The sequence below is a fragment of the Physeter macrocephalus genome, chromosome 2 (assembly GCF_002837175.3).
Source record: "Physeter macrocephalus isolate SW-GA chromosome 2, ASM283717v5, whole genome shotgun sequence".
NCBI classification, from domain to species: Eukaryota; Metazoa; Chordata; class Mammalia; order Artiodactyla; family Physeteridae; genus Physeter; species Physeter macrocephalus.
This window is the reverse complement of record NC_041215.1, coordinates 127,616,346-127,642,214: the sequence shown is the minus strand read 5'-3', so window position 1 is coordinate 127,642,214 and position 25,869 is coordinate 127,616,346. Positions and strand designations below refer to the sequence as shown.

The following is a 25,869-nucleotide window of genomic DNA, read 5'->3' as shown; positions in this document are numbered from 1 at the left end:
AAAAAAAAAAAAAAAAAAAAAAAGTAAGTAGGAAAACTTTGGGGAGAAAGTACATTGAGGTATTTCATTCACTTTTAAAAATTACTTTAAGTAAACAAACTTGCAGCTATGTATAAAAACCTTCTAAAAGGAACAAGTTATGTTTTTTTAAAAGTTAATCTTACAACAGATAACTAGGCTCTGTTTTGAATACAAATACTTAAATGGAGAAAATAATTTTTTTGCTATTTCTAGGGCATAAATTATTAACTGACAAGTGCAAAATTGTTTACTTATAAGTATAATACAAGTATTATGTGCATTATATTGTGAAGAAAAGTGCAATTTTCCTGCTGAATAATCAGTAAACAGCTATAAATGTATTAGTATTCTATATAACCTATATAAATATATTACATATTTATAATATATATAAATATTTGTAATATATTTATAAATATTTTAGTAGATATTCTGTCTTAGGAGATTCCTCAACAGATCTTAACCAAATGTTAAATAAGTATATATGACAACCTTAGGATGATAATAAAAATGAGAATAAAGAAATCTCCACTAGTGAAATATGATTATAGTGGTAATTTTATTGGTGAGTAATATTTCATTTGCAAAAGAAAATACAGAAATAGTAATATGCTCTTTTCCTCTCTTAAAGTGAATATTTTATTTTCAGGGCCTTCTTGGGAAAAAAGGAGAAAAAGGAAATTCAGTGTTCATTTTAGGTGTCATTAAAGGTATTCAGGTAAGCTTTACAGTCAGGGTGGGTTTAAAACAATTTTTTTCTATATAAGTAAACCCATGCAGAAAACACATGGACGGAGATTTCCTTTAAAATGTCTCTGAGGACACTGGTTTTGACCATTACCCTGACCCTCTGGGATGACCCATACTTCTTGTGTGAAGGCACTTGGCTTTAGCTTCTCTGGCTGCAAAATTCCCCTCCCTCCCTATGATTCTCGCAGAGTTGCAATGAATACATTTATTTCAGGGTTTCTCAGCCTCGGCACTGTTGACATTTTGGGCCAGTTAATCATCTGTTGTGGAGGCTGACCTGTGTATTGTAGGATGTTGAACGGTTTCCCTGGCGTCTACCCATTAGATGCCAGTAACACCCCCCTGACCCCACCCCCCCACCCCCAAACAATATCTCCAGACATTACCAGATGTCTCCTGGGGGAAAAATCACTTCCAGCTGAGAATCATTAATTACTTTGTAGTTAATATATTGTGATATTAATACTTACCATTCATGATGATAGAAGTCACCACTATTGAACTTGAAAATTGTAGAAACCTCATAGCACTGTCCTTAGCAAATGAAATGCTTTCGTGTTTTTCACGGAGAATGATGTACAAATATTCAGAAATAAACTCTTGAATGACCACCGCATCTCTCTAATCTGAGTAGCCATGGATAAGCAGGAGATCACTAGATATGATAAACTCAAGAGGAGAGATACAGCACATTTTCAAGACACGGTCATTTCTCTTAAGGAAAGGTATTCTACAATAATTAGATAAAAGTAGTCCTAGACTGCCTCTATCAGATTCCAAGTTCTGTGCCACCTGGAGTGGCCACACCTGAGTGGTGATCCCTTAAGTGGGCTTACAATATTTGTTTATAGCCTCTGTGCCTATTCTTACTTGTTAGACAGGAAGCACTATGCTTCTATTTATAGCTTAAATGATACATTCTAAACTTGGCATCAAAAACACGGTCATTCTAGGAACCAGTATGATGTATTGGAAGGCGTGAACTGACCCTTACCTACTACTGTGACTTTAAGCAGCCCCCTTAACCTCTCTGAGCCTCATTTTCCTTATTTGTGAAAGGAAATTAATATCTACCCTGCCTTCCTCTCAGTGCTGATGATCTGTTATAATAATTTATACTGCCATGTATTGTAAAATATAATGTACAGTACAATATTAGTTATGGTGAGTATTTTTTGGTAATAGTGCAAGAAAGAACAAGCGAGACAGAAAGGGAGATGAATATAGAGAATTCCTCATCTTAAAGAGAAACAGAGGATCCCTAATAAAAGTGGCATGCAGCCTTGGAGAAGCAATGGTTTTAAGAGCCTATATCCACTTCATACCCATTTGGATGATTATTAGTAAAAAAAGAAAAAGAAAAACAAAATAATGTGTTAGTAATTATGTGGAAGAGTCGGAGCCCTTGTGCATTGCTGGTGGGAATGTAAAATGGTGTAGCTGCTGTGGAAAATGGTAGGGTGATTGCTCAAAAACTTAAATGTGGAATTACCCTATGACCCAGCTATGCTACTTCTAGATATGTTTTCCCAAAATTGAAGGCAGGGACTCAAACAGATATTTGTACACCCATATTCACAGCAGCATATTCACAATAGCCAAAGGTGGAAGCAACCCAAGTGTCTACCTCCTGATGAATGGATGAACAGAGTGTAGTACATACACACATACAACACAATATTATTCAGCCGTAAAAAGTCAGGGAACTCTAAAGCATGCTACAACATGGTTGAACCCTGAGGTCGTTATGCTGAGTGTAATAAGCTGGTCACAAAAGGACAGAAAATGTGTGATCCCACTTAGATGAGGTCCGTAGAGTAGGCAAATTCATAGAGACAGAAAGTAGATGGTGCTTGCCAGGGGCTGGGGAAGGGGGGATGGGGGGCTAGTATTTAATGGATACAGGGTTTCCATGAGGAAATGAAAAAGTTTGGACAATGGAAGCACAACATGGTTGCACAACATGATGAATGTATTTAATGCCACAGAACCGTACACTTAAAAAAGGTTAAAATGTTAAATTTTATCCTATGTATATTTTGCGGTATATTTTACATTTTGGAAAAAAAAAAAGTCTGTATTCAAGAGAATATACACCCCTTGATCCTTTAAAGTGAGTAGAGTCTCAGGGCAGAGTCACAAAGCGGTAGATGTGCACAGTGGCAGAGAGGGTTTCCACACGAATTCCCTTTACATCTGTGCCGGGGTGATAACAAGGTGTTAATTAAGGGAGGAAAGGTCTGCCAATCAGATGACAGACAGTTAAACTGACGAAATGGGACCACTGGATCGAGAATTTAGAGCTTTGTTTTTTTTCTTTAGAACATTTTAAACTGAAAGATGAAATCTCATCTTGATTCCATGTCCTCACGGCTCCAGCAATCTTTCCCTGGTTTCAGCTGAGTAGAAGTAGAATTCAGGGCTTAAGAATGGAGACATAAAAGCACCTCCATAGAGCCCTTCCACAGCTGTCTTATCAACACTGAACAGACTGCACAGACAGTCCAAATAAGTCCTGTGTGTGTGTTTTTACTTTTATGTTGTGTGTTTTGGGGAAATGGTGTTGCTCTTCTAATGCAATATACTGATACTATTGCAGGGTGACAGAGGGGACCCAGGACCTCCCGGCTTACCAGTAAGTCTCCTGGGCAGGCCGTGCGCTTTTGTTTGCTCCTCAAATAGCCTATGGTCTCCACTAGTTTGCATCTCAGCCGGACCGGCTACCTAACTTGCAGGGCCCACCTGGTGCAAAATGAAAATGTAGGTCTCTTGTTCAAAAATTATTACAAATTTCAAGATGGTGACAGCAGAGCATTAAATCACGCATGAGGCCCTATGTGGCTGCACAGGTCCCGGGCCCACAGAGCCGCCCTTGAATCTCAGCAAGCTCCGGTTTACCTTTCTCTTCTATCTTGCAATGATCATTTGGTATTGCTTGGGTAGCTATAGTCGCTTAATATTTAGGAAGATAATTCTGCTTAGAAACTACCTAAATAATATATGTCCAGTGAAAATGATTTTGCTTGCTGAATCAGTAATTGTGTATTATGTTTAATATTTTGCCCTGTCTTCATGTTCCTGGAATTTGTGATTCAATGATTATATTTGTCTTTCCAATTCATCAATATTCACAAGATTAAAACTGAAAGCAATTTTGCCTCCTAATGGTTCACCTATAATTTTGTTTGGTAACTTCTGGCTGTTGACAGGATTACTTTCCCAGGTTGGTTTTTCCTTACGACTCTGGAAGCTCAGTTCTACGTTATCAATGGGATACCTTAGTGTCACTGTTAAAATAAATACCAGTTCATTCTCTAGGAGAGAGTAATGCCATTGCACACTCAAATCATTTGACATGGGCAGGGTGAGTGGGAGAACAGAGCCCCTTTCTCCATACTTCTAGAGCTGCCCAACTATAACCTTTCCTTGTGAATTTGTGTGTTATTATGCTGTAACTTAACATGTTGCAGAAAATTGTTTATGGCTGAATTGCCTTGATCTTGAATTGGGGACATTTCTATTCACACTGATCTTACAGGGCACGTTGAAAGGATATATTAGAGTATAACTACATTAATATTTTAATTTATTTAATGCTAAGTAATATTAATATTGTAAAAGCATTTTGATGTATATTAAATTTATAGCATATATGGAATTTAGGAGTAACAAGGTTTCTTTGTTCTCTACTTTTGCTACTACAAGATTTATTTGTGAGTAAGTAGATTGATCTCTGGGTCTTAACTTAATCCCAAACGTAGGAGTTAGTCACACCCACCAGCGTGCTACTGCCTGCCGTCTCTGTGCCCTTTTCTCAGCTGTGTCAGAGCTACTGTCCAAGATGACGCAGCAGGGCAGGAGTGGCCGGGACTGTGGTTTCTCCGGAGGTCTTTATCCACCTGGGATTACATGCAGCTCTCCCATGAACGATGATCATGGTTTTGGGTAACGAATGCACTGATTTTTCTCATGTTTAGGGCCCAAGGGGCGCGAGAGGACCAGCAGGCCCAGTGGGATATCCAGGAGAGTCAGGGTTAGCGGTAAGTACAGCACTGCTGATTCCGTCTCTCTAAAAGCCCTGACTTGATACTTAAATAAAGCAAAAGAAAGCAGAATTGCAGTCTTGGGCAATTCAGGCGGAGATGGGTTCTTTTCGAGACTATCAACACCCACCATTATGAGCGTGAGTCCCTCCTGAAGCACGGGTCCCTGGAGGTGGGGGGCAGGAGGGGGTTTGGAGGGTCAAGCAGCCCAGCTGTGGTAGGAAGTCCATCCTGTGTGTTTCAAAATTAAGGGTTTCCTAAAGAGGAGCTTGGGACAACCAATAAGGGCACAGTCTGATCTCCATCGCTGATAACTGATTTGTGTGTTTTTGCTGTTGATTTAGGGACCTCCAGGCCCTCCTGGGAGTCCGGGTTTGAAGGTAGGCGGCCATGAGTAAGATACACAAATGAAGTCCACGTACAATGAGATAAGGGACCACTAATATTTGTCAGAATCATGTCTTCCCTCTTTTTAGAATTCCCGAAGTATTTAATAAATACGCTTCAACAAATTGCTTAACCAGAAGTCTTATTACTTGTAATTACTTTTCAATATTCCAAAGCAATTAGTTTCCTTTTTCTTTTCTTTTCCAGGGTAATCCTGGCGTGGGAGTAAAGGGGCAAATGGGAGACCCGGTAAGAACTCCCTGCTGCATGAAGGAGCAGATGTTAAAATGTATGGGCTACCCGGGTCGAGGAGACCGTTCTGATTACCCCTTAACTTGTGTTCTTTCTCTCGTCTCTGTCCAGCTTTATGGCTGAGAATTTGTCTTCGCTGAATTATTATGACACCATTACCCTTGACTATAAAACGACAGTTCTGACAAAACCTAACAGTAAATTCAATTTAATTTATATTACACACTTCCCCCTAGCCCAAAGACTTGGAATATTTCTGATTTGTTTAATCACGGATTTGTTTACCTTAACTTGCCAAATTTCATCAGAATCCTAAACTTCACACATAAATAAAAATATGAATAACTGTGACCCAAAGCCTTGAGCAACACACCGTCCACCCCTCACACCCATAGTCCTTTCTGCTGGAACACAAAACTAAGTAAGGATAAACTTTAGAAAAGTGCTTTAAGGTGGCAGCTCATCTGGAAACAATCTGAATGCTTAAGAGTTGGTGAGGGGCTCTTTCAACCACTGTGGGTTAATAGATATTGAGCATCTACCCTGTGCCAGGCTAGGATTGGTGCTTGGTGTGGGGATTTAGCAAGACAGACCTGAGCTCCACTCTCATGGAGTTCCAATGTGGTTGGGAAATTTATGGTACAACCATTCAACACGCTTGCCAAAAAGATACTGGAAGATGTCATGATGTGGGGAAATTCCAGGTTCTAGTACTTATTGGGTTGGCCAAAAAGTGCCTTCGGTTTTAAATAAAAATAAAAGACACATTTTTCATTTTCACCAAGAACTTTATTGAACAACGTATTCACCCTTTTGTACCACTACCTTCTGCCATTTTTCAGGCAACTTCATCATTCCGTCTTCTCAAAACTTTTTATCTTTTTGAGCAAAGAACTGTTCCAGGTGCCTTTTACAGTCTTCCAGGGAATTGAAATTTTTTCCATTAAGAGAATTTTGTAAAGACTGAAATAAATGGAAATCCAAAGGTGCAATGCCTGCTGAATACGACGGGTGAATCAGAACTTCCCAGCCAAGCTGTAACAGTTTCTGCCTGGTCATCAAAGAAACATGCGGTCTTGCATTATCCTGATGAAAGATTATGCATTTTCTGTTGACTAATTCCGGACGCTCTTCGTCGAGTGCCACTTTCAGTTGGTCTAACTGGGAGCAGAACTTGTTGCAATTAACCGTTTGGTTTTCCGGAAGGATCTCATAATAGAGGACTCCCTTCCAATCCCACCATATACACAACATCACCTTCTTTGGATGAAGACCAGCCTTTGGTGTGGTTGGTGGTGGTTCATTTTGCTTGCCCCACGAGCTCTTCCATTCCACACTGTTGTACAGTATCCACTTTTCATTGCCCGTCACAATTTGTTTTAAAAACAGAACTATTTCATTACGTTTCAGTAGAGAATCACATGTGGAAATATGGTCAAGAAGGTTTTTTTCGCTTACGTGGAACCCAAACATCAAAGCGATTCACGTAACCAACGCTGGTGCAAATGATTTTCAATGCTTGATGTGGATATTTTGAGTATGTCGGCCATCTCCTGCATGGTATAATGTTGATTGTTCTCAATTATTGTTTCAATCTGATTGGATCAACTTCAGTTGGTCTACCCGACCATGGAGCATCATCCAGTGAGAAATCTCCACAACGAAACTTTGCAAACCACTTTTGACACGTTTGATCAGTCACAGCACCTTCTCCATATACTGCACAAATCTTTTTGTGTGTTTCAGTTGCGTTTTTACCTTTTAAATCATAATCTGCCGAAAATGTTGCTTTTTTCTTCCATCTTCAATATTAAAATGGCTACACAAAAATTCACCAATTTTGATGTCTTTTTTTAAATGCACGCTGATATGACACCTGTCACATACAATCTAACAAAATTGTTTCGAATGAAGTTAGAGAGAACTAAGTGCTACTAGAGCCATCTTACGGAAAAAACTGAACGAACCTTTTGGCCCACCCAATATGATAGGAAAATGTGCAAAAAATAGTGTTGTAAAATATATTAAATTATTTAAAATTTTAATAAAATATAAAAATATAAACTATATTCTACATTTAAATTATGTTTATTATTATATGGTGTTACTTTCATTATAATCTATATATTTTTTATTGGGGTATAGTTGCTTTACAATGTTGCGTTAGTTTCTGCTGTACAGCAAAGTGAATCAGCTATAGGTATACATATATTCCCTCTTTTTTGGATTTCCTTCCCATTTAGGTCACCGCAGAGCATTGAGTAGAATTCCCAGTGCTATATAGCAGGTTCTCATTAGTTATCTATTTTATACATATTAGTTTATATGTGTCAATTCCAAACTCCCAATTCATCCCACCCCCCTTTTCCCCACTTGGTGTCCATACATTTGTTCTCCACATCTGTGTCTCTATTTCTCCCTTGTAAACAGGTTCATCTGTACCATTTTTCTAGATTCCACATATATGCGTTAATGTATGGTATTTGTTTTTCTCTTTCTGACTTACTTCACTCTGTATGACAGTCTCTAGGTCCATGCACGTCTCTACAAATGACCCAATATCATTCCTTTTATGGCTGAGTAATATTCCATTGTGTATATGTACCACATCTTCTTTATCCATTCATCTGTTGATAGGCCTTTGGGTTGCTTCCGTGCCTGGCTATTGTAAATAGTGCTGCAATGAACATTGGGGTGCATGTGTCTTTTTGAATAACAGTCTTCTATTAGAGTTTTAAATTATGTTTAACACACCATTTAGTCACATATACATGTATGCACACATGCATATTATGCACATATGTGTATATGTATACATATGTATATGTATACATGTGTTTATACACAGTTATATACCCACACATACATACAAGCACACACACACCACAAAGAACTGTACCAAAGTTTTAATAGAGATTACCTCTGGATGGTAGGATTATGGATCACTTTTATTTTTTAAATTCATTTTTAACAGTATGTATTATTTATGAAAAACAATAAACATTTAAAATTACATTATGTATTTGCCATGATTTTTATTTTAAATCCATGACATACAGGCTTGTAAGCATTATACCACAATATGTGGGTGAAAGTCTTCTTAGTTTCAATTTTTATATCAAAATAAAGTTAATATGAAATTCTTATTATCTTGATTTTTTTTAAAGGGTGAGGTTGGCCAACAGGGTTCTCCAGGACCCACCCTTCTGGTGCAGCCACCTGATTCTGGTCTCTATAAAGGAGAAAAGGTAATTCTCAATCCATATGTTACCTTGGTAAAGTAGTCATAGCCAACATTTTCTGAACATGTTCCCATGCCAGCGAAGAGCTGAGCACCTACCTACAATGCTGCCTTGATCCCAAGGTAACCTTTACAGATTGGTACTATTATTAGCTCCATTATACAGAGTTGAAAAAGTGAGACTTGGAAAGGTTACCAGTGTTCTCAAGTTTACCCAGCTGCTGAGTGGCAGACCTAGCTTGGACTGCTAAACTGTGACCTATCCTTCAGGATATAGTCCCCCGTTCATGTCTTTGATATGGTCGCTGAAAATACCACTGGAAATCCAGCTGTCCTTTAGATGTTACATATGGATCTGATGCTTTGATAATTGAAAGGTGACAGATGCATAGAACCGAGCATGTAATAGACTCTTGGCAAATATTAATTCCTTTGTCACCCTCCAGCACTGATGTTACTGATGCCATGTGCACATTCTCTTGTCAGTTTTCTATTACTGGATTCAGTTTCACTACCTTGCTCAAAATGAGCCTCTCCTCTCAGTGGCTGCATTCCCAGCTTGCATCTGCTGCCCTGGTTCCATGGTGGCTCCCCCCACCGCTCTGCTGTCCCACGCAGCATAAGGCTACGCCTCTTACACAGAACTGGCCTCCTGAAGAGTGTCAGGTTCAAAGGTGCGCTTGGATCTTAGTTGCTAATTACCGACAGTTAAAGAGTAATCCCTTATTAAAAAATTAGGAGAATGGCTGTTGAAAGAGGTAATTTCTTAAAGAGATGGAACTCAGTATGTTGAATAAAGCCGGTAAGCCAGATTATATTCATTGTGATTTTTAGGGTATTAAAGGAACGCCTGGAATCACTGGACCTCCCGGACCACCAGGACCCAAGGTAATTTATTTAAAGAACTTAAAAAATTGTATGATATGCTATCTTTTTTTTTTTTTTTTTTTTTGTGGTATGCGGGCCTCCGTCTGTTGTGGCCTCTCCCGTTGCGGAGCACAGGCTCCGGACGCGCAGGCCCAGCGGCCATGGCTCACGGGCCCAGCCGCTCTGCGGCATGTGGGATCCTCCCAGACCGGGGTGCGAACCCGGTTCCCCTGCATTGGCAGGCGGACGCGCAACCACTGTGCCACCAGGGAAGCCCATGATATGCTATCTTAATTTAAAATTTTTTACATGGTTATTATCACTGCTTTAAATGCTGATATGTTACTAGAACTTTTCAATATTTCATCATAATTCTGTAGGAAGACTATTTCCAAAGTAGCTGTTTTCTTTAAGCTGCTGGCAATAATTCTTATTACTAGTTTTGTTTTTGCATTCGTATTGGTGACATAACTGTTGTTTGAGATAACTGTTGCTTGAACTCCTCTAAAAGTGTCATCTCTTTAAGGGGGAACCCGGTATTGGGACAAAAGGAGAGAAAGGTATTCCTGGATTTCCAGGACCTCGGGTAAGGATCCTTCTTGGCGTCCTTAACTTCAGTGAGTTTGGAGGCATTTCTCTCTCACATTTTTATAAGACTAGATCAATATTTCTGAGAGTTCAAAAGTGGAGATTATCTCTAAGAGGAATGCTATATTTTGGTCAGCAAGAATTGTGTGATAGCTCAGTGCCCCAGAGCATCCCTTTCATGGACGTTATTTGGATAAAACAGGCAAGCAGAAGATGGGAGAACTGGCGGGAAGTAATGGGATCGTGGCATTTTCTTACTGGCTCAGTGTCAGTGTGATAGTAGCTTGGAATTGTTCATTTAAGCCTATTTGATAAAAGAAGGTATTGATCCGGGGGCAGTAGCTAGAAAACAACTATAGCATCAGGCCTCAAACATCTCCACACATGTCACTAATGGGATCACCATTCATAGAGTCACTATGAAGGCCAGACCTTGGCGAGCATGGGCATTGAGTTTATTTGACTCAGATTTAGAACTTAACGAGACAATATTGACTTCCATAGTAATTTTCATTGCTGATAATGCATAGAGCGAGCAACTATTAATCTCTAGACAAATTATATTGCGATGATTCAAAGATATTTAGCCCAGTGCAAGCATTAAATTAAATAAATTGAAATGGAAGAACAGCAAAAACAACAAAACTGTGTTCTTAATTTAAAGCACTGTCAAGGACATTAATTTTTTTGAATAAGATTAAAGATCAATTAAAATAATAAATGTTATAAAGAAATGGAATCTCTTTTATATTTATTTCCTTTATTCAGCTACATTTGCAGGCAAGATTAAATACCAACAAAGCAATCTCATAAGGTGAAAAATGATTCACTGAACTGGTTTATGTATTTTGTTTTAATTCTGCTTGTGTTAATTTTTGTGAATTTATTAGGGGGACCCTGGCTCCTATGGATCTCCAGGTTTTCTAGGATTAAAGGTAAATGAACACGATTATAGAGAGGATAAATACATATTCATTAGTAAATGCAATTCAGTATCATTCAAAAGTTATACCAGGGCCTATAGACTCACACACAGTAATGAGAAAGGAAACACATTTATTTTATAAGTTACATGATTTCACTGTGGGTACAAAAACTGAAGCACAAAACTGTCTGATGCAACCCCAAAGCAGTGTTAAGCTTTTGTACAGAATCTCAAGTGAGCATGTGTCATTCAGATTAAATGAGAATGAGATAATTTGTCACCCAATCACATTTTTTAAAAAAGGCATGTTTCATCCCTGATGTTCTGCAAAATCACCTTCATTGTTTGATCCTCATGAAAACAACACTGTATATATTATGCATTGTTTTATTTCCTGTAAATTTTGTAGGTAAATATGTACATAAAAATAAATACTTTATATATGCTTAAAAAATTATAAAAAAATGGCATGTTTTTGGTTATTTGTAGGGGGAACCAGGTGTGTTTGGAGATCCTGGGCCATTTGGATTTCTTGGTCCAAAGGTAAAAAAGTGAGCCTATTTGAGTACAGTCTGATAACATCCTGTATCCCTTATGTTATCTAATTTATTTTTTTTAATATTTCAAATAATCACTCAAAATTGAGTTCATTTTGCTTATATTATTTTAATGCATGTGGTAATGATTACATTTTACATTTGAGCAATGATCCTTTTGAAGGTGAATAATGAGAGATTCAAAAATTCCCTAGGGATTATACAGTATCATGACTAAAAACAGGGAACCGTGGAGAGTTCTTTGCTTTGAACACCACTGCATTTTTTCTTTCCTTATTATGTGACCTCACCTTCAGCACTTGTGCAGGACAAGCCATGGTGGCATTAAGGTGACACAATTAAGGGGGACAATATCTGCTGCTAAAATAAAATGTAGGTTCAGATCCTATAGGCAAATAAACTCTTTGTCCTAGAGTGCAAGTTAGACATTAATGCTCATAATAGTTCTAAGAAACTTCATGGCTTCAGAGGTATCTAGTTGATGCACATGGAAGCATTTTTGCAGTTTGAATTTTTTTTCTTTTGGGAGAACTTTCCCAGTTGGCTGTTAACTTCTGCTTGTAGGTGGGAGGTCTCATACTTTTGTTCCTCTTAGACCACCATGAGCTATTTATTTCTCTAGTCAGCTTATAGGCTTGTTTCCTGTATGAATGCACTTTTGGTGATGCTAATATTTACTTAGTGCCAGGAAACATGAGAAAAAGATGAATAGTTCTAAGAAAAGTGAATGAATGAATGATTTCAGGGAGATCCTGGAGACCGTGGGCACCCAGGACCACCAGGGGTTTTGGCAACTCCAGCTCTTCCACTCAAAGGTTTGTGTTCCATTCGATTTCTCTATAAATTATGCTGAAATGGGATTTGTGTAGTCCCAAAAGAAGAGTTTGGCCTAGTCCTTCTGTAGTTTACACACTCGGCAGGCTAAATATACGAACTTTTACCATGAATGTATAATTATACTAGTGCAAGTAGAGATGTGCATCTTGATTTGTCTCTATCAGCCATAAGACACCAAATTTTATTTTAGTGGGTGAACTGCATGCTGGGATTTTTATTATGTTACCTTTCAGAAAGTAGGTTTTTTAATCGCTAGAAATGTGTGAAACCAGTTGACTAAGGCCTGCCAAGATGCTGCCTCCAGGAAGAAAGCAGCCTAGATTGATGACAAATTCAACACTACTTCATGTGTCTGCAGAGGAGGGTCTAAGATATTGCACTTTAAACGTGATGAGAAACTGCAAAACAATCTCCTGTTGTACTTTAACAAGGCTCACAAAAAGTGATTGTGTGTGAGACTTTAAATGTATATATATGTTTACTATATACATTATGCCATTATTTTTGGCAGGCCCTCCAGGGGATCCAGGGCACCCTGGCCGCTATGGAGAAACGGGGGCTGTTGGACCACCTGGTCCCCCTGGTCCCCCTGGTAGACCAGGGGAAGTCTGTGCAGGTATGGCTTTTACATGCCAGGTTTGCCGCATCCTCTTCCACACCAGGGGCTCTCCACTCTAGCTGATATTAAAATCACCTTAGCATTGTTTCAAAAATACTGATGGCTGTGCGTACCCCAGATCAGGAATGTTGGACTCTCTGAGGGATGGATGGACCCAGGCATCTGCTATTATAAAAGTGTCCCCATACTTTTTTATTTTTGGCCGCACTGCGTGGCATGTGGGATCTTATTTCCCTGACCAGGGATCGAACCCACGCCCCCTGCATTGGAAGCACGGAGTCCTAACCACTGGACCGCCAGGGAAGTACCCACCACCCGCCCCCAACCCCTGCTTAATTCTAATGCACAGCCAGGATTAAGAAGCACAGAGCTCAAACCAATTAATCATTTAATTGGAAGAAATCCAGGCTCCTGGACTGCACCTCAGAAATATTCAGTCACTATCTCAGGGTGTGATAAGAAACATGTATGTAAAACAGGCTTCCCACAAGATTACCAGATGCAGTTAAGATGTGGAAACTGCTGCTACGTTAGAGTGTGTCTTTAGGTCTTTGCCACTTTCTTGGAAGGCTCTCTCTATGGACATCTACTTGTTAAAATTTAGTTCATCCACCTAGGCCCCAACTTAAATCTTCTGCATGAAATGTGGAAATACAAAATTGCAAATTAAAAAATAAAATTTTGATTCAGAGTTAAAAAAATAAACAAAAAACAACAGCCCTCTCGCCCACAAAAAAACCCCTGTGGCTCATGGTAATATTTGAGAAAGGCCTGAGAAATAATCCTGTTGACACAAAGACTTTGAACTCCTTCAAGTGTTGTTTTAGCTAATATTCCCAGTGAGATTAAGAATGGAAGTTTAGGGAATATTTGCATTCTGTGAACCCAGGAAGACTGATTAAACATGTGGGGAGAAAAGTCTGGTATAAATGTAATTTTATCCGGTCTGTTTCATGTTATAGTTCCTGAGGAGTTAGAAGTTTCCTGAGATATTCAACTGTGAACTACAAAGTTCTTGTTTAATGTTTCACGAAGCTAGCTTTCACTTTATAGGATCTGATGACCACAGAGGCAGTAAATAGAGCTTTGTTTAGTTCATTTACTCTTTCGATATCGCACCCATGGCTTAATTGACCCAGAACTATATAAACCATACAGAATACTCGGTTGGTCGGGAGGCACTAGACTCTGCTCTTACGTTTCTCCTTTCGGGCTTGTTTATAATAAAATACTACCTCCAGCAGATTGAAATCAAAACCCAGTGGGAGTAAGTAACACCTGTCTCTAGCAGATTCCAAACCAAGTATAACAGGAAGCTTCTTAATTCCAAAAATCTTTTTTAAAAGAATCCATATTTTGGATCAAAATCCATATTTTGACTCCAACCTATAGTAAGAAATAATTTTATATTGTATAGCATTTACATTACATTACACACATATATGCATACATACATACATATGGTTGAAACACAAATTTCACAAAATAATATCTCTGGGATATCTGATGCACTCTATTTTCTATTCCATTCTTTTCTTTTGAAAAAAAAAAGTTTTTAAAGCTGACCACAACTGAATTGATTTCATGTCCTATCAGTTGGTGGTTGAGGCTGCGATATGCCATGCGCTATAACCCATTCTGCCTGTTGGAAGCTGGTTGAGCATTCTCCCTGGTACTGGGACGAGATAGCAGGCAGCATCTGGGACCATCCAGTGACTGATTGTGGAGATTCTGAGTCAGGTCTTAGGACTGTTATGAAGACAAGATGGTAGCCAAGTCCACAGGAGTACATGTTCATTTTGTTTTAAACATACCATTGTATGTAGCCTTTATTATACATATTTTATTTTATAGTCATCTATAGTATTTACCATGAGATGAGTTGGGTTTTGGAGTCAGACGCCTGTGATTGAATCCCAACCTTCCCAATCAGTATAGTATAGTGAAATAGTTATGCGTTTACACAATGGACTAGAAACATTCCAGGTTCTAGTACTTGCAACCTGTGTGATCTTGGGCATTTATTAAACTTCTCTGTGCCTGAGTTTTCCTGTCTGCAAAATGGAGTTCTTGTTACAGTTGAAAGAAATAATATGTATACAGTTCTTAGAATACAACTGGGGATATAGTAAAGACTCACTGTGTTAGCTACTATTATTAGTGTTCATATTTGGCCTAAATTTTCTGTGCCTTATCTATAAGGTACGAACTTTTCAAGGTTGTTGAAAGAATAAAAATAATGTTTGAAAATACATGTAAAGCCCCAGCACATATGCACCCAATAATGAAAGCCATCAATTTAACTTGCATGCTACATTACTGATGATGGACAGGGTTTCAGTTGTCTATTGCTGAACAGATAACCCCAGACCTAGTGGTTTAAGACAACAACATTCAGTATATTCCTCTTCACTCTTTCTGTGGTTCAAGAATAGAAGGGCTAAGCTGAACGATTCTGGAGCAGGGATTTTCATCTGGTTGCAGCCATAGTGGCTGGAACTGAAACATGAGGACTGGCCAGGCATCTCTCTCCATTTCTCATATAGTCTCAAGTCTTTCTGTGTGACTCTGTACTTAATTTAGGCTTCCTTACAGCATGGTGGCTTCCGAGCAGTGATATTGCTTCCGTGGTGCCTCAGGACTCCAGTCCAAGCATTTCACTCACAAGGAAGAAGCTGAATCTTCTTTAATAATCTGGCCTTGGAAACCATATCGTGTCACTCCCGCCATACTTCATTAGTCCAAACAACCACAAAAGGCTGGTACATTGAAGGGAAGGGGAACATTCTACCTCTTGCTAGGGGAGTGTCAAGGTTCTACAAGAGCGTGAGGGACTAGAGCTACCATGGCGCCATCTTTGATAATGTCAGTCTTCCACAGAGAGAACCTGGAATCAGGCATGCTTAGGAAGAAGCAGCTAGAAGTAATGGTCACTCTCACACCAAGGCTTCCAGCTGTCTTTAAGCCAAAGCCACCAGCGAGGGGGAAGTAGCATGTCAAGGGGAAGCAGGATTTAGCTGCTGCTGCATTACTTTGACCTCCTCTAAACACACTGAACATCCAGTCGTTCACTGAGAACATGCCAGATATTGCAGTAAGCTCCTTATGTGGATTATTTTATTTAATCTTCATTACAAGCCTCTGAGGAAGATATAGAGGATTAAATAAGTTAAATAACCTACTTAAGTACCTGTGGCTGGAGAGGGAGAGGCCAGGTTCAAATCTAGCACCTCTTTGCTTTTCCACAAACCTAAGTGGTTATAGTATTTTACATCTACATAGATAATTATGTGAGTCCCATTTTTTTTGGCTGTGCTAATTAATTTTGGGGTAAAAGATTAGAAGACTATCTCCATGTAAGCATATCTCAAGCATATCCAAATATTACATTTTAGTATCTAAAAGGCAACACCAGTTTTCTCATTAAATTCTACTAGTCAATGATAATTATAAAAACAAACAGCTTAAAATTATATAGCAGGTACCTATCTACATGATTTAATGTATTACCTTATTTAGTTTTTTCTAATTTTTTAAATTTTTTATTGAACTTTAGTTGATGTACAGTATTATGTGTTACAGGTGTACAATATAGTGATTCACAATTTTTAAAGGTTATGCTCCATTTATAGTTATTATAAAATATTGGCCATACTCTGCTTGTTTTACAGTATGTCCTTATAGCTTATTTCATATGTAATAGTTTGTACCTCTTAATCTCCTACCCTTATTTTGCCCCTCCCCCTTCTCTCTCCCCACTAGTAACCACTAGTTCTCTATATCTGTGAATGTGCTTCTTTTTTGTTATTTTCACTTGTTGTTGTATCTTTAAAATTCCACATGTAAGTGATATCATACAGTATTTGTCTTTCTGTGAGTCCATATTTTAATTCACTGTATGTGCTAATGTGTTTATTCAGGTTTTTATCAAGTTAGCAAAGTGGAAATTTTTAAAAATAATTTTAATTAAATAATATATATTTCTTTTCCAATAATCCTAAAGAATAGACAAAAAGATAAGAAAATCTGATTCCCTAAACCTTTAGTACCACTTGTGTGCTTGTTTCAAAGGAGGTGAGGCATTCTGATGGCTGGGATACTCAGTTATTTTTTAACTACATTTTTTTTCCTTAAAAAAATTCCACAGCCTAAGAAGAATGTACTGATTTTGATTTCTTCTACAGAAAAATGTAATCTGAGAGTATGTGTGGTTTTCATTCTTGATTTCTCTTGGAGGCATGATGGGACCCCCTGGGCCACGAGGGTTTTCTGGTCATCCAGGATTTCCAGGGGCAGCTGGTATTCCTGCGAGAGCTGATTCTGCTCCAGGAAAACCAGGCAACCAGGGACCACCTGGGTTGCCTGGAGAGCCAGGGTTGCCGGGACCTCCAGGATCAGATGGTAAAGTGCTCTTCATTCACATTCACTAGCATTTATGTTGCATTTGATATTTGCAGTATCATTCAGAAAATGTGACTTTCCAAATTTTAAAAAAATTATCTACTATTTCATAAGCCAAGTTAGTAGTATTAATAATACAGAAAAGTAAACTGATGTTGGACTACCACATCACTTAAATTATGTGAAAATATTTGGATGGGAATTTAAGTATGATGATAGAATGTTGTAAATTAACACAACTTTTATTTTTTAAATGTAGTTGTCATTTTTATAGAGTTATGTATGGACCTGGCTTGAGTCAAACAGCTCTACAAAGCCTTTTGTGGAAAAACTGCCATCCCAGGCAACCCCTTCCCCTATTCTCTCCTCCCCAGGGGCAATATTTTCCCCACAATTAGCTGGATCTCTTGGTATTTGCCTCTGTATTGCTGTTCAACATACTTGTGTTGCTATTTCTTAATTTTTCAGTTTGCGCATTATCTATTGACTTTCCTCTGTAGCGGGTGAATTCACCTCTTTCCCCACCCACCACACATGTGCCATTTTCCACTCCTACAACCTATCAATATAGTTATCGTCATAATTTTAGTTAAATAAATATGCAGTGTTTATACAGAAGGGTTATATAAATGCTATTCACCAGTTTAGCCATATAATAATATATGATACTACTTTCCTAGCGTAACAGTTTGGTAACAATTGTCATATCTTTGTGTGTTTGCTTGGTTTTCAATATACTTATTGCTAATTCAACCTCAAACCGTCTGGAATTGTATACATCTCTTAATCATACATTTTAACTCATTACTAGTATTATCTCTTTGAATAAATCTCATCTGGAGCTTTTTGACCTGTTTAAATTAGGTCAGATTGCAATTTTAAAAGTTGATGCTGTGACACTGCCTGGAGATCTTCCTTCACCATTATCCTAGGAATTCTCTGTCTCTATCTCTCTGTCTGTCTCTGTCTCTCTGACTCTCTGTCTCTCTAGGTCCCTTTGTTTCCACAACTCATATATTTCTTTTAATGGTTTACTCATTATACTTTGTGAGAAAATGTGTATATTTGGGGTATCTTCACTGTTTGAAATACCTTTATTCTACTGTGGAATTTGATTGATAGTTTGGTTGAATATAAAATTCTAGATTGGAATAATTTTTCCTCCAGGTTTTGGAAGGCATTTCCATTGCTTTTTAGTGTTGTTACTGAGAAGTCCAGTAACCTTTAGATACTTGATTATTTGTTTAAAATCCCTTTTCTTATTGAAAGCTTATAGGAATTCTCCTTTGTTTTCAATGTCCTTAAATTTCACTGTGATTTACCTCAGTCTGGGTACATTTGCAGGCACTAGGAGCAATTTAACACAAATCCTTCATTTCTGGAAAAATTTCTTGAAGTATTTCTTTTTTTAAAAAATGTATTTATTTTATTTATTTTTGGCTGCGTTGGGTCTTCGTTGCTGCATGCGGGCTTTCTCTAGTTGCGGCGAGTGGGGGCTACTCTTCGTTGCGGTGCGCGGGCTTCTCATTGAGGTGGCTTCTCTTGTTTTGGATCACGGGCTGTAGGCACGTGGGCTTCAGTAGTTGTGGCACACGGGCTCAGTAGTTGTGGCTTGCGGGCTCAGTAGTTGTGGCTCGCGGGCTCTAGAGCTCAGGCTCAGTAGTTGTGGTGCACAGGCTTAGTTGCTCCACAGCATGTGGGATCTTCCCAGACAGGGCTCGAACCCATGTCCCCTGCATTGGCAGGCGGATTCTTAACCACTGTGCCACCAAGGAAGCCCTTGAAGTATTTCTTTGAAGATACTTTGTCCTCCTTTTTTTCCCTCTGTTTTCTGTTTCTGGACTCAATATATTTGTCTGTTAGAGAATCAATCCTACATGTCTGTTTTTCAAATCTTCACTCTATTTCTTAACCACTGCGCCACCAAGGAAGCCCTTGAAGTATTTCTTTGAAGATACTTTGTCCTCCTTTTTTTCCCTCTGTTTTCTGTTTCTGGACTCAATATATTTGTCTGTTAGAGAATCAATCCTACATGTCTGTTTTTCAAATCTTCACTCTATTATTCTTCACCTTTTTATTTTCTGTAACACTTTATGGTAGACTTCCTCAACTCCATCTTCCAAGTCTGCTCCTGAATTTTTAAATTTCTGCTTTCATAACCATTTTAAAAAAAATTTCTGAGGATTTTGTTGCTGCTGTTGTTTTCTCTCTCTCTCTCTCTCTCTCTCTTTTTTTTTGTTGTTCCCTTTTAATGTTTCTTTTTGCAGCAGCCTGTTTCTGTTTTGGGAATGAAATGCCTTCCCTTGTCTGCTTTCTAAACTATATAGTTTATTTTAAAGATTTCTTCTTACTGCATTGTCTGTTTCCTCCAGTTTTGAGGGGTTTTTTTTTTTCCTGCTGCAGTTTTTGAGAAGGTGTTCTTACTATTTAGCTGCTTCTTTGACCAATCATCCTGTTTGGGGTCTCACTGTCATTCTACTTCAGAGGTACCAATTCTTGAACTTTGGAAGAGATTTCCTAGGTAAATTGTGTTCTTTTTCTGCTTTCCCCACAGCCTGCTTGGAATTCAGCTTTTTAAGGTCTGCCTAATCTTTTTACTTTTTTTTTTTTTTTTGCTTTTGTTTCTCTTTTTCTTTGTCTTGAAAGATTATACCTTTTTATAATATTCTTTTACTGTCTGTTATCTTACTGGTATTTGGGGAGACAAGGAACTTATTATTTGCATTTTATCTATCATTTTTAATCAGATGTCTCTGAATTTTTGCTTTTACAAACCCTGCTTTATGCTTTCTTTATTAGGTAATTATTGATAATTAAGGGGCAAAATATATTTGCCATATACTTACTTTTAGTTTTTTGTTTATTTGTTTTGTTTTGGTATATTTGTTTGTTTTATTATCCACTACTTTGCTCTGCAACCCATTAAATTAGGGCTGAGATTAGGGATAGTGTTATCAATGGTTATGGTAGCAGAAGCTTGCTGTGACAATTGTATGGTCTATTTGTATACATATTCTTATAGCAGAGAGAAAGAATCATAAGAAAGGAATGGAAGAAAGAATGTTGTTGAGGGGATGGTGTGAATGTGAACACACCAAGCTCTACTTGTTCTATATCAGATCTATATCAGATGTTCTATATCAGATGTTCACAAAAATTGTGTGATTCTCTCTGCCTGCCCCCTTTCCCACTGGGAAGTTGTGTATTGTAGTGCTGGGCCTCCTGGACCACGAGGAATAAAAGGCAAAGTGGGTCCTCCAGGAAGAAGAGGCTCAAAAGGAGAAAAAGGCAAGTATGCATCAAAGTAGAATTTCTAGAAAACAACATATGGAGGATCGGGAGGCATTATGAAATGTACAATGTGGATTTCATTTAGATTTTTCACTCACCTTAGTTACCCCTGTGAGTACTTAACTCACTGTGTGCTTGTGATGTGATTAGAACTTACCAAGAAGTCAAATCTATATCTTACAGCATAAAGGAGACACTTACCTGCCATGAAATTTGCCTCAAAGTGATGACTTTTTCCACAGGATCCTCTCAATTCCTTGAAAAAAGCAGATATAGGACAGTATTGATCTTTAATTTTGGTTTCTCTCTGTGGGTCCCATCTTTCCCAGACTCATCATATACCTATAGCTCTATGTTTCTACACCCTAAATTGTTTGGTGCCTTTTTGACCAACTGAGTCAGGTGGGTATGAGAGCTGAGGAATTTGACTATCCTAAAGGTATTTTTTTAAACTAAAGGTCCTGATTATTAGAAAATGCACTGTAGTGAATTATTAGCTGTAACATGCAATACGATCAATAACCCTCTTAACATATTATTTGGATTCTTTAAATGCCCGGAGTTTATGCTCTAACCAATTTTGTGGTTGTTGTTGTTGTTTCAGCAGGAACCAAATTAAGAGACTTTTTTTTTTAAGTAGGAACCAAATAAGAGACTTCTAAACTTTTAAAAATAAGAAACTTTCTTATTTTCAAAGTTTCTTCCGTAGAATCAGACATCGGCTTTTCCCCTAGATTTTGTCAGTTTGCGTTTATTAAGACAGAACACCCCATTTGTCTGGAAATGATATGTCCACCCACATAGACCATAGCTACCCCCAGGTCATGCCCCGTGCTCTCCACATCACATGTTATCAGTTGTCTCTGATAAGAATTGCGCACATCAGACCCTTTTTGTTCTTATTCGCACTATTGGTTTTGTATAGTAAAGACTTTATTGGGATTTCATTCAGGAAATTTGACAAAGCTGCCTTTTATCCTCTGTCTAGGAAGCACAGGGCTCTGTGCCTGCCAGCCTGGTCCCTCAGGCCCACCCGGCGCTCCAGGACTTCCTGGGAGGCAAGGGAGTAAAGGAGACTTGGGACTCCCTGGGCGGCTTGGAGAAAAAGGTTACGCAGGCCTTCCTGGTGCCAGAGGACCTCCAGGGCCACCAGTGAGTAACTCTCTCCAGTATCAATCTTTCTAGTTAAAAGAGACTGATAGAGATAGAATTCACGTGTACCTCTCTTCAGTTTATAGTGATATATATATTGTATGTTTTGAATCTATAAGTATATTCATGACAAAAAATAATTTCTATCCTTCGTTCATTCATTCATTCATTCATTTGTTCAGTCAACTAATATTTATTGAGCACCTACTATGTTCCAGGTACTATTCCAGGTGCTGGGGATACAGCAGGGACCAGAACACTATCTCTGCCCTCTGGGGGCCTCTACTCTGTTGGGAGGACATACACCATATAACAGATAGATGGGTGAATACAGAGTATAGCCGATGGCAATAAAGTCCATCACCATCTGGTGTGGCTTGCATGGAGAGAGTGAGGGACAGAGCAGACCTGAAGTCAAATGGCTGGAGGTTAGGAGGGGTTGGAGAACATGGAGCATTGTAGGTGGGTTGGCTTCAAGCTTGTACTCTGGGTGACATGGAGCAGCCAGCGGAGAGTTTTAAGGAGAGAGGAGTCTGACAATAGTTTTAATTGGATCACTCAGGTAGCTCTGTTAAGAACAGACCAGAGGAGACAAGGGAAGAAGTAGGCAGATTTAGCTGGGCTATTGCTGCAGTAATCCTGGTGAAATATGATGGCGGACAGGTGTACCTATTACTGTTGGGTGTGACGGGAAGTGGTCAGATTCTGGGTATATTTTGACCATAGAGCCAACAGACTGGCTGTGAGGCTGGATGTGGGATATGAAAAGCAGAGAAATAAAGGATGGAGCCAAGATGGGCAGACAATGTGAGGAGCAGGCGTGGGGGGTAGGAAAGGAAGCAGTGCTGTTGGGCACATTTTAAGTTTGGGGTGCCGATTAGACAAGCAGGTGGAGGTCTCAAGTAGGCTGTGGGATGATATTCAAGTGAGGGATCCAGATGAGAGATCAGGTGGAGCTGTAGGTATTGGCTTTGTCAGAGTTTACGTGATATTTCGTGCCAGAGGATGCATGAGATCTCAGGGTGACTTCTATTTGCTGACCATTCCAAGGGACCATTCCAAGTGACTCGGGCTGAGGCAGAGCGGTCCCTCAGAATAAAATCACTGCCCCCGGGGCCCTCCCCTGGAGGCTGGAGACAGCCCTTATTACAGGGGCTTAATCCTGGGGTGGCCAGGAGCCTAAACATCAGCCCCTGTGCACTCTTTTCCATTTTCCCCAGGAAATCTCATGAAAATAAGGTTCCAGTCTGAGAGCCTTAAGTGAGGGTGATGGTTAAGCTCTTCCTGCACCAACCTTGTCAACTCAATGAGAAGTTAGGTCCTTAATATGAGTATGTTGAATAAACATAATTGTAATTATCAATATTAAATAGGCTGCATTTTATTGTCTGCTTCTTTAATTCAACTTTGTAGTCATTTTTTAATTTTTTAAAACAATCTTTTTTAAAATTTATTTTTGGCTGCGCTGGGTCTTCGTTGCTGTGCACGGGGCTTCTCTAGTTGTGGCGATCAGGGGCTACTCTTTGTTGCGGTGCACGGGCTTCCCGTTGCGGTGGCATCTCTTGTTGCGGAGCATGGACTCTAAGCACATGGGCTTCAGTAGTTGCAGCACGCAGGCTCAGTAGTTGTGGCTCACGGGCTCTAGAGCGCAGGCTCAGCAGTTGTGGCACATGGGCTTAGTTGCTCTGCGGCATGTGGGATCTTCCCAGACCAGGGCTCAAACCTGTGTCCCCTGCCTTGGCAGGCGGATTCTTAACCACTGTGCCACCAGGGAAGTCCCATAGTTATTTTTTTATGTTATTACTTAATCTTTATAATGAAGGTTTTATTGGCTCTAAAATATTTTTCTTCCTTCACATTGAGTCGCTTCTCAGAGCTAACATCTTGGAGTGTGGATTACTAGTTCAGCCAGTGTTATCCTGGTGGAGGTTTATGTAATGCAGTTGCTCCAGGGCTTACCTCTTAATTAAAAAAAAATTTTTATTTTAAATTAAAGTGTAGTTGATTTACAATGTTGCATTAAACTGGCCATTTTCTGATGTCTCCGTTCTGTGTATGACTCTGTCCATGTGACTTCTCTGTACTAAATTCATCTCACTGTGATCACAGTTAGGGACATCATACTATGTTCATACTATGGGGCACAGGAAAGGAAAGGAGGGAGGGAGGGATGGACAGAAAGAGAGAACTTTAAGGACCCACAGACAAGCATTCTTGGGTGCTCTCACTCCGCCGTACGTCTCTCCTCTGCTGGTCCCTGGCTCCAGAAGCCACAGATTTGTGGGAAGGCAGAAAACAGAAAAGTAGGTTTAAGTTCTTTGCAATTTTTTCTGTGGTTGGCCCAAAGCCTTGTATTCATGGCCTTAGCCTGAGAGCAGTTCCCAGAATGGGCGTTTGCCACCATGATGCTCTATTGGAAGGCATAGGGCTTAGGAGCATGTGGACCAAGCTTCAAATCCCAGCTCTGACATTGGTGAGCTCTGTGGTGTTCCTGTAAGATGGATGTAACAACACCTGTCCAACAAGTTTGTTGGTAAGAATTCAATTCGACAGTATATTCTGAGAGCTACAAGGTACGCACCAGTGAACCAGATGGCCAGGGTCGCTGCCCCGGAGGAGTTGCAGCGCAAACCAAAGGTCACAAACCGCCATGGACTAAATCTGAACCTCCAGCATGTTTCATTCTGTCCTCACAGTGTTTGTTTTTGTATTATTAATATGTTTATGGCTGCCCTTGAGAAACTGGAAGCTCATTAGCACAGGTCACTGGATCCTCACCACTGCCAGAAGCTGAGGAGGTCTGGGGGCTCGAGTCTCCACCATGCCCTCTCACCTGCTTTTCGGAAGAGCATGGCCCCCCAGTGGGCATCTATGGTTGAAGTCCCTGATCTAGACTGTGTATAAAATAACTAGTACATGCCCGGCAGAGAGGACTTCTTGTGGCTGCTGAGATTTTGTTGTTGTGTATTTTTTTTTAACCTCTTTATTGGAGTATAATTGCTTTACAATCGTGTGTTAGTTTCTGCTGTATAACAAAGTGAATCAGCTATACGTATACATATATCCCCATATCCCGTCCCTCTTGCGTCTCCCTCCCACCATCCTTATCCCACCCCTCTGGCTGGACACAAAGCACCGAGCTGATCTCCCTGTGCTATGTGCGTGCTTCCCACTAGCTATCTATTTTACATTTGGTAGTGTATATATGCCCATGCCACTCTCTCACTTCATCCCAGCTTACCCTTCCCCCTCCCCATATCCTCAAGTCCATCATCTATGTCTACCTCTTTATTCCTGTCCTCTCCCTAGGTTCTTTAGAAGCTTTTATTTTTTTTAGATTCCATATATATGTGTTAGCTATGGTATTTGTTTTTCTCTTTCTGACTTACTTCACTCTGTATGACAGTCTCTAGGTCCATCCACCTCACTACGAATAACTCAATTTGGTTTCTTTTTATGGATGAGTAATATTCCATCGTATATATGTGCCACATCTTCTTTATCCATTCATCTGTTGATGGACACTTGGATTGCTTCCATGTCTTGGCTATTGTAAATAGAACTGCAGTGAACATTGTGGTACATGACTCTCTTTGAATTATGGTTTTCTCAGGGTATATGCCCAGTAGTGGGATTGCTGGGTCATACGGTAGTTCTATTTTTAGCTTTTTAAGGAACCTCCATACTGTTCTCCATAGTGGCTGTATCAATTTACATTTCCACCAACAGTGCAAGAGGGTTCCCTTTTCTCCACACCCTCTCCAGCATTGATTGTTTGTAGATTTTTTGATGATGGCCATTCTGACTGGTGTGAGGTGATACCACATTGTAGTTTTGATTTGTATTTCTCTAAGGATTAGTGATGTTGAGCATTCTTTCATATGTTTGTTGGCAATCTGTATATCTTCTTTGGAGAAATGTCTATTTAGATCTTCTGC

At 39.3% G+C, this 25,869-nt stretch overlaps 1 protein-coding gene across 1 annotated transcript in view; it reads left to right on the top strand.

Annotated features, from left to right (window-relative positions):
• The window catches only part of COL4A4 (collagen type IV alpha 4 chain), a 156,278-nt gene that overhangs the window by 65,866 nt on the left and 64,543 nt on the right, over nucleotides 1-25,869 (top strand). Inside the window, exons 9-23 of the mRNA XM_028482308.2 lie at nucleotides 671-739; nucleotides 3,371-3,406; nucleotides 4,749-4,811; nucleotides 5,159-5,194; nucleotides 5,409-5,450; nucleotides 8,621-8,701; nucleotides 9,529-9,582; nucleotides 10,088-10,147; nucleotides 11,040-11,084; nucleotides 11,564-11,617; nucleotides 12,377-12,446; nucleotides 12,980-13,084; nucleotides 17,324-17,488; nucleotides 20,687-20,776; nucleotides 21,768-21,931. Of these exons, the coding sequence (XP_028338109.1) occupies nucleotides 671-739; nucleotides 3,371-3,406; nucleotides 4,749-4,811; nucleotides 5,159-5,194; nucleotides 5,409-5,450; nucleotides 8,621-8,701; nucleotides 9,529-9,582; nucleotides 10,088-10,147; nucleotides 11,040-11,084; nucleotides 11,564-11,617; nucleotides 12,377-12,446; nucleotides 12,980-13,084; nucleotides 17,324-17,488; nucleotides 20,687-20,776; nucleotides 21,768-21,931 (1,134 nt within the window). The remainder of the gene's footprint in view (nucleotides 1-670; nucleotides 740-3,370; nucleotides 3,407-4,748; nucleotides 4,812-5,158; nucleotides 5,195-5,408; nucleotides 5,451-8,620; nucleotides 8,702-9,528; nucleotides 9,583-10,087; nucleotides 10,148-11,039; nucleotides 11,085-11,563; nucleotides 11,618-12,376; nucleotides 12,447-12,979; nucleotides 13,085-17,323; nucleotides 17,489-20,686; nucleotides 20,777-21,767; nucleotides 21,932-25,869) is intronic.